The 9968-nt window shown below is 43.8% G+C and overlaps 1 protein-coding gene across 2 annotated transcripts in view; it reads left to right on the top strand.

Moving 5' to 3' along the window:
* LOC122565413 (CUGBP Elav-like family member 4) overlaps window positions 1-9968 on the top strand; it is a 475156-nt gene that overhangs the window by 433221 nt on the left and 31967 nt on the right. For both annotated transcript variants that reach the window (XM_043721364.2, XM_043721365.2), the window contains exon 7: window positions 7322-7469. In XM_043721364.2, the coding sequence (XP_043577299.1) occupies window positions 7322-7469 (148 nt within the window). The remainder of the gene's footprint in view (window positions 1-7321; window positions 7470-9968) is intronic.

Consider the following 9968-nt stretch of genomic DNA (forward strand, 5'->3'; position numbering starts at 1 on the left):
GCAGTGGACGGGTTAAAAGTTTCTCTCCTGCACATTAGTAAAGAAAAATGCCTAGCATCAAATCTGCATAAAATATGAGAGTTAATATTTCCATGGATGCTGAAACATTAACAACAATGGATTTGGAATGGAGAAAGAAGGAAATAATAACATAATTTCACACAAGAGTTCATGAGAATGTGGGACAAATATAGGGATTGAAAACACTTGCCAAAAATAATAGCCCCTTTAGACCAAGAGAACAAATTGATTCCTCACACAAAACATTTAATGGGAATCTAGTTATTTAAGATGATTTCAGAAAATAGTTACGAATTTGAAATGTTTGTAAAGAAATGATTTTGTTTTTAAAAAGGCAACAGTTCAGTCGCTATATCGCTAACAAGCAAATGTTTCACTAATATCTACAACTGCAGTACTTTATTAAGGAACAGCACTAAGGCTTAATGTTGAGATGGTGTGTGTCTTAGAGGTGGTGTTGTTTCCATGTATCGGTATTCACATATAGTCAGCCAAAGTGGTATGTTCCTTTTGATTGTTGGTCCCATTTTAGCTTTATTTTAGGTTTTAGTTTTAATTCTTATTTTCCTAACCTATACTATATACCTCTGTAATGTAGTGGAACTTATTTTCTTTATTTGCTTTCTTCTTTGTACCAAAGATTTGTACCTAGGTACTTTATATTTAAGATGGCACTGTGTGCTGGTGACATTGTACATTTCTCACTGTACTCCTGTTCCTTTGTAACTTGATTACACATGATAATAAATGCAATTCTAATTCTAATTACCATTTCCAACCATCATTCAGTTCCCACTTCATAAGATTTCCTTCAAACATTTCATTGGGATTGTCTTCCCCTCATCGCAGTACCCAGTTCTGTCATGAACCAGTTAGTTTACTGTATTCTCAGACCACAACAACCCCCTGCAGCTTCTTTTAAAAGCACAGTGCACTATGATAGTCTGGGCTGTTTGTTGAGTCTGTTATTTGAATCCATCGAGAAAGCTGTTTGTCTCTTTCACATTCTCCAGGCATTTTCCATTAGGGAAAGACTCTTGAAGCCAATCTTCCAATCCCTTGTGTTCATAACAAGCAAACAGTGGTGCCACTCACTTTGTCTGTTTTATCTCTCCCCTTTTTTTGTCTCTTGGTTCAGCACTGGGATAATTTTGGAAAGTCTGTAACAGTTAATTTTTATTGCAGGTCATAATTGGTAAGGTAGTGTTTTCAAAAAGAGTTTGGTTTTGTTCTGCACAGTGTTATTAATTCAATCAGGATTAGACCAATACTTGATGAAGAAAAATATTTATGTTTTCAAGAGAAGAGCAGAGAAATGGGTGAGTTGGTGCAATATGGAATTAATATCAGCTGGAGTGCAATACATTTGCCTTTAACCTGTTGTGATTGTTATACGGAGGAACCTGTTTATGAGAAACGCATTGTCTGCACAGAACCAGTAACCCAAGAGATTTGAAAGGGGTGAGGACAGTCTTGAAAAAGATCTTCCACAATTACCAAGAAGCCATTAATCAAATGCATAGCATACTCCAGTGAGTGACTGCCTAACAATCCTTGACAAATATAGTGTTGTATATAATAGGAGAAAAGGTTCTAACCGAAGAGGGAAAAGCAAGATCACTTGTGAAAATCCAAAATCACTGCAGCTTAGCAACAGAGACAGGGAGTTATGCAACAGTGACAACATATTCATCTTGGAATTTGAGAAAGGTTGTCCAGTTTTCTTTCATGTTGCTTTCATTGCTCCAGTTGCCTTATTCCCAGAGCTGACAGTCAGTGCAGCAACTCCATGGGTGTTCTCTCTGTGTCAAATGCAAAAGTGTATTTCAGCTGAAGACGTGTGTGTGCGTTTGAGATGTTTTTGAATGCAAGACACTAATATGTTAACAAATAGCTCTAATTCTGAGTTGCAGTTCAGAATCCAGACTTTATAAAACCAGTTCTACATGAACTTGGTAAAGACACCTATGGTATTGCCACACAATAGGTGTTTTTCACGGATAAAAGGTGAGTACAGTAGTACTAATTGAATTCATAAAATGATAGAATTCGTACAGTGTAGAAGCAGGCAATTTGGCCCATTGAGTCCATACTGCCACCTCCTGAAGAGGATTCAGACCCATCTCATTAACTCTGCATTCCCAATGGCTAACCCAGCTAGCCTGCACATTGCTGGAGTCTATGGACAATTTCGCATGGCTAATCCGTGTAACCTGCACATCTTTGAACTGTGGGAGGAAACCGGAGAACCCAGAGGAAATCCACACAGACACGGGGAGAATGTCCAAACTCCACACAGGCAGTCACACGAGGCTGGAATCAAACCCAAGTGCCTGGTGCCCTTAAGCAGCAGTACTAACCACTGAGCCACCATGCCACCCCATTGGTGTGGAATTGGTGCAGTCTTGGTGGGCTGAAGGGCCTGTTCCTGTACTGTACTGTTCTTTGTTCTTTTACAAATCAGCACTTAAACGCAACACCTTCTACCTGCTTCACAATCCATCCTGCTTTTAACATTTCTCCAAATGTTCACCCATTTTATTATGATCAAGACACTACGTAGATACTAGTTGTTGTTGAAAAGAGTTCTTCTTCCTTCTCTATTCCATGATTTGCTCAATGCTTATTGTTTAGTTAAAAGACTTCCATTTGAAACATAGCCTAAAATCTATGTTCATTCTTCTGCAGAATGTGGGTGTCAGTATCTGGGCCAGCTTTGGTTATCCATTCCTGATTACTCTTGAGAAGTTAGTGGTGAGCCACCTTCTTAAAATGTGGTTTCGGTGCTGTTAGGGAAGGATTTTGACTCAGCGACAGTGAAGGAACAACCAAGATGAGATGTGGCTTGAAGAGGGACTTGCTGGTGATGGTGTTCCTGTGTATCTGCTGGTTACCTGCTGGCTGCTGTCCTTCTAAGTTCCTATGTATCTGTTGCCTATGTCCTTCTAAGTGTTGGAAGTCTCAGGTTTGGAAGGTGCTGCCTAAGGAGCCTTGATGAATTTCTGCAGAACTTCTTGCAGATGGTACAGACGGCTATTGCTGAGTGTCGGTGGTGAAGAGTGTGGTTGCTTGTGGATCTGGTGCCAATCAAATAGACTGCTTTGTCATAGATGGCATCAATGGCTACCGAGCATCGGTGAGGGAAGGAGTCAGTGTTTGAAATGGTGGATGGTCTACTTTGTCCTGGATGATGTCAGGCTTCTTGAATGTGGTTGGAGGTGTAGTCATTCCTGCCTATGCAAATCCTCAACTGGAAACAAAAAACGCTGGCAATTGCAGTGGATCAGGCAGCATCTGTGGAGAGAGAGCAAGCTAATGTTTCAAGTCTAGTTGACTCTCTCTCCATGGATGCTGCCTGACCCACTGTGGTTTACAGAGTTGTTGTTTTCAGTACAGATTCCAGCATCCAAAGTCATTTGCTTTATCCCTACCCTCAAATGCTGTGTATTTTATTCTCTCCAGGTTTCCTTAGATTCTCTAATCACCTTGTCAATACTTTTCGGCAGATTTTTGTTAAGGTTCAGACTTACTGTCCAGGGATCTGGTCAGATAACAGCGAGCTGCAGGATCTCAACCTTTGTGAGATTGCAGCTTCAGAAGGGAAGGAGTTGGAGGAGGGGCAGGTTGCAATGAACATTTACAGCAACACTCATGGCCTGTGGGTGACACTGGCTGGGCCAGTATTTATTGTCAGTCTCCAGTTGCCCCTTGAGAAGGTGGTGAAGCACTGCCTTTTTGAACCACTGCAGTCCACAATACACTTCGGGAGAGAATTCCAGGATTTTAACCCAGAGACGGCGGAGGAACGGTGATGTATTTCCAAGTCAGGCTGGTGAGTGGCTTCAATGAGATGGTGTTCCCATGTATCTATTGCTGTTTTCCTTCAATTGGAAGTGTCCTTGGGTTTGGAAGGGACTATCGCAGGATCTTTGGGGAATTTTTGCATTGCATCTTGTAGAAACCCGGAGAGAAAAAAATACACAGCATTTGAGGGTAAGGTAGAAGCAAATGACTGCGGATGCTGGAATCTGTACTGAAAACAACAACTCTGTAAACCACAGTGGGTCAGGCAGCATCCATGGAGAGAGAGCCAATTAGACTTGAAACATTAGCTTGCTCTCTCTCCACAGATGCTGCCCGATCCACTGCAATTGCCAGCGTTTTTTGTTTCCAGTTGAGGATTTGCATAGGCAGGAATGACTGCACCTCCAACCACATTCAAGAAGCCTGACATCATCCAGGACAAAGTAGACCATCCACCATTTCAAACACTGACTCCTTCCCTCACCGATGCTCGGTAGCCATTGATACCATCTATGACAAAGCAGTCCATTTGCATCTTGTAGATAGTACACACTGCTGGCTACTGAGCATCGGTGATGGAGGGAGTGGATGCATGTGAATGTGCTGCCAATCAAACGGGCTGCTTTGTCCTGAATATTTGCAACAAACAAGAGTAAATCTGTTTAATGCACATCACTTACATCACTGGCTAATAATTTTACAAATGACACCAGTGCGCCCACGCTGAGTGGTGACACCCCTAAGTGTATATCCATGTGAGTATGAAAGTCAGTCTATCATGTAGGACGTACAAACAGCTAAAGGTTAATGAGTATGTGACACAAGCCCCTGATAAAGACTGTAATAATCCAAACAGGATTTCCAGCAATAGCCCCTAAAAACATTGTAATCATCAACTGCAGGAAAAAGAACATGGCTTGTGTTTAGAACTCCAACAAATATTTCAATGCATTTCACGTAAAAATCAGGTTGGAGGTTTTATCAGGTAACATCTTGCTTCTTAATCAGTCAGCTGAGATAAACAGCATTTTTTTTTCTATCATCCTTCTCCAATATCTTTGTCGCCCTGAAAGCAAAATGGAAAAAAAAGCAAGCAGAACATTTCATTGAATGCTCCTGAAGGTCGATGAAGTGACTGTGTGTTGAACAATCTTTACAATGGGAGTTACGGCAGCCATCTTGGAACTGTTGCTCTGTTCCTTCTTCTTTCTTTTCCAAAGTTTCTCCCACCATTTGCCCAAAAACACTTGGAATTGTTTCATTTCTCACTTTTGTGCAACTTAAGGGGGCTTTCTCTTTAGTTTTATTAATAGGTGTTTGTTTTACCCTCTTTGTTTTCCCATGGGATGTGGGCGTGTCGTCCCTAATTGCCCCTCAGACTGTGTGGCTTACTTAGCCATTTCAGAGGGCAGTTAAGAGTCACCCATATTGTCATTGGTCTAGAGTCCCATGTAAGAACAGATCAGATAAGGACAGCAGATTTGCTTCTCGGAAGAACATTATTGAACCAGATGGGTTTTTACGACGATAAGTGCTTCATAGCTACTCCAACTGAGATTAGCTTTCAATTCCCGATGTTCTTAATTGAATTCAAATTCCACCAGCTGTTAAACCCATGTCCGCAAGCAACATTCTGGGCTTTTGTTTCAATTGTCAGTGACCTTAGCTCTACACCACTATCTCCTCATGACGATGTGACTTTTGACTCCTGCAGCATATTTTACCTGATGTGTCAATGCTTGTGTTATCCCTCATCACATCAGCAACTGGCCGTGGAAATTGCAGTCTTGAAGAACCCAATATATATTTATTACGACCAACTGTCGTGTGTAAACATTACATTCACCAGCATCTCAATGTCTGGGCTAACGTTCAACAATTAGATTCCAACAGAACAGCGTGCTTCCAATTGTGCGCCATGCTTCAAGTGATCTGTGGTGAGATAGAGTCTGAGACCTTCATACCCACTGGCGACATGCTATGGTAGCAAAGTGATATTGTGAGCATATCTCTTAAAGGTATGCGGATCATGAGACTTGACACAGATGTTAGTTCATTCGTCGAATGTGCAGGGGAGTGGGAAGAGGGAAGGTGAATAACTTTCCGTGAACTGCTCCTTCAGAGTCATAGAGTCAGAGAGATGTACTGCATGGAAACAGACCCGTCGGTCCAACTTGGCCGTGCCGACCAGATATCTCAACCTAATCTAGTCCCACTTGCCAGCGCCCGGCCCATATCCCTCCAAACCCCCTCTATTCATGTACCCAACCAGATTCCTTTTAAATGTTACAATTGTACCAGCCTCCACCACTTCCTCTGGCAGCTCATTGCACACACATACCACCCTCTGTGTGAAAAAGGTGCCCCTTAGGTCTCTTTTAAATCTGTCCCTATTCACCCTAAACCTATGCCCTCTAGTTCTGGACTCGTCTATTTACCCTATCCATTCCCCTCATGATTTTATAAACTTCTATAAGGTCACCCCTCAGCCTTCGATGGGCCTGAATGAACATGATGGGAAAATAGCCTTCCTTTCAATTGTGACAATTCTACGATCCTGTCATTCTGGGTATTGCTTGTTTCTGCTGCAGAGTATTTTCTTGGAGTTCACTTGTAATCTTTCCCGGGAGGTTAGCTTTTAACTCACAGACACCCCAGAGCAATCTTGGAGCCTGGCAATCCCACACAGAGTAAGTTAGCTTGAAGAGCAGTGAACAGTCTTGGTGTAGTGGGAGTGCTGTTGGTGTATTAACCTCCTGCCTCTGGGTCATATGCTGGGTCTGGCCCTGGGCATCTCCTTGGCCTGTTGCTCACTGCATCAGTCTCCATATCTCAATAGTACGAACCTGCCTGTAATGTAATTTTGTTCAGAAGCATTACAAAACAGAGAATACCGGAATGAATCTGCAGGTCAGGCAGTGTCTGTGGAGAAAGTAGCAGAGGCCATGTTCCAGGGAAAGGAAGAAGGGAAGAGAGGGTAGATCTCTGACAGGGTGGAAGAGAGGGGGATTGAAAAGGATAGTGGGGGAAGGGAAAGGGCAGTGGTGATGGAAGATGTAAAGCAATAGAAGATGGCTCTCGAAGATATGCAATTGCAGTATTTTGAGGTTATTGTCAAAGCCCAATTTCAAGTTGAGTCACAGAACTAATCGTCTGTGTCTAAATAGTCTCCTGGACACGTGAGTGGACGAATTAGTCAATTTCCCACCACATATCCTTCCTCAGTTTAAGGGAAAAGTCATCCACTGTCTCAGCCACAAATTCAAAAGCAAGTGTGGTTTAAAAATGAAAAGGAAAGCAATTATAGGGCTCGGGACCTCAGCAGGGCAGGGGTGTGACTTAACTTGTTTGCTTTTTTGCAAAGAGCTAGCACAAAGATGATGGGTGAAATGGCCTCTGTCAGTGCTGTCCAATTCTGTGGATAGTGGGTTCCTGGAGAAATGAACCCACTATCAGCTTGGGCTGAAGTTGATTAATTTGTCTTTTCTCTCTGCAGCTGATGCAGCAACAAGCAGCTATCATGGCAGCCAGCACACACACTGGATACCTAAACCCTACTGCTGCCTTCCCCACTGCGCAGATGCATCACATGGCTGCAATCAACCTGAACGGACTGGCAGCTGCACCACTCACACCCACATCAGGTAAGGCCTCCTTACCCACCCGGGCAACACACCAGCGAGTAAGGGCCAGATCCCCACCTCCCCGAAATGCTCTAGTCCCCTCTCACAGGAGGGAAATGGGTAACAGACCATCAGCCACAGCCCTCTTGTGCCAGCTCCCCCACCTTCCGTATAACACCCGATGAAATGTGCACCTGACCAGCATTCCCTCTCAGGCATCTGGAATGTTCCAGGCAGAGCAACAACAGGCCACACACGTGCACCACTGGTGACAGGATGTGCAGCTACATTGGCAACCTTAAAGGCATCACATGGAACAAAACAAAGGTCTTACCTATCGGAGAGAAATTTCTGGTAATATAGCACACACAGACTCTCATACACGCATGCACGTACATACACAGACTCTCATACACGCATGCACGTACACACACAGACTCTCATACACACATGCACGTACACACACAGACTCTCATACACACATGCACGTACACACACAGACTCATACACACACAGACTCTCATACTCACACGTACGTGTGCACACACACACAGACTCTTATGCACACATGTGCTCACACGCACGTACACATACAGACTCTCATACACACAGACTCTCATTCTCACACAGACTCTCATACTTACACAGACTCTCATACACACACAGACTCTCATACTCACACGTATGTGTGCACACAAACACACAGAGACTCTTATGCACACATGTGCTCACGTGCACATACCCACACAGGCTCTCATTCTCACACAGACTCTCATACTCACACGTACGTGTACACACACACAGACTCTCATACACACACAGACTCTCATACTCACATGTACGTGTGCACACACACACACAGACTCTCATGCACACACACACAGACACAGTCTCTTTCACACACAACAAACAGTCTCATACACATATGTGCACACGCATACGCACGTACACACACAGACTGTCATGCACACACACAGTCTCTCATACACATACATGCACACACAGACACAGTCTCTCTCTCAGACACACACAGTCTCATACACACACATGCACACAGACTCCCATTTATACATGCACACACAGACTCTCATACATACAAGCATGGGCACATACACACACGCACACACATGCACAGACTCACACAAGCACATGCACACACAGACACAGTCTCTCTCTCACACAATCAATCTCATACACACACACAATCCCTCTCTCTCACACACACAAAATCAATCTCATACACACACAATCTGACACACACACAGACACGCACACACACAATCTCACATATACACACACACAATCCCATACACACACACAATCTCATACACACACAGTCTCTCACACGCATGCACACACAGTCTCATACTCATAACACACACAATCTCATACACACACAGTCTCACACATGCACACACTCAGACAATCTCATACACATGAACACATACAGTCATATTCATACTTACACACACACAGTCTCATAGATATGCACACACGCAGTCTCATAACGCACACAGAGTCTCATACATGTGTATATATACACACACACACGCACACTGGTACACACAAACACACGCACATACATACACAGAGTCACAAACAGACAAACATGCAGGTGCACACATGGCTTCATACATTCGTACACCTGGGCATCTAGCTCTGGCTTAAATACACTCAATGACCTGGCCTCTACAGCCCTCTGTGGCAATGAGTTCCACAGAGTCACCGCCCTCTGGCTGAAGAAATTCCTGCTCATCTCAGCTCTAAAGGTCGTCCCTTCAATCTGAGACTGCACCCTTGGGTTGTAGTCTGTCCTACCAGTGGAAAATCTTCTCCTTGTCCACTCTATCCTGGCCTCTCAGTATTCTGTAAGTTTCAATGAGACATCCTTCTAAACTCTATTGACTACAACCCAGAGTCCTCCACTGCTCCTCATATGACAACTCTTTCATCTCCAGGATCATTCTTGTAAACTTGCTTTGGACCACCTCCAATGCCAGCGCACCCTTCCTCAGAAAAACTCCTGATTAGAGCCTTATTCAGTCTCAGCATCTCATCTCTGCTCTTGTATTCTTGTCCTCTTGAACTGAATATGAACATTGCAGTTGTCTTCCTAACTGCCAACTGATCCTGCATGCTAGCCTTAAAAGAATCCTGGACCAGGACTGCCAAGTCCCTCTGTGCTTCAGATTTCTGAAGACTTTCCCCATTTGAAAACTGTCCATGTCTCTATTCTTCCTACCAAAGTGCATGACCTCACACTTTGCCACATTGTATTCCATCTGCCACTACTTTGCCCACTCTCCTAACCTGACCAAGTATTTCTGCAGCCTCCTTGCTTCAGACAGCTCAGTGTTTGGTGGAGGGAGGGTCTGGGGGCCTGGGGAGAGAGGTGAGGGATGTGGATGTTTGAGTAGTACTGCTTTCCCCTTGATGCTGCGGAATTTCTTTTAGATTCCCTACAGCATGGAAACAGGCCCTTTGGCCCAACCAGTCCACACCGACCCTCTGAAGAGTAAC

The sequence above is a fragment of the Chiloscyllium plagiosum genome, unplaced genomic scaffold (assembly GCF_037043375.1).
Source record: "Chiloscyllium plagiosum isolate Xiang-an unplaced genomic scaffold, Cpla_swu_hap1 HiC_scaffold_28, whole genome shotgun sequence".
NCBI lineage: Eukaryota > Metazoa > Chordata > Chondrichthyes > Orectolobiformes > Hemiscylliidae > Chiloscyllium > Chiloscyllium plagiosum.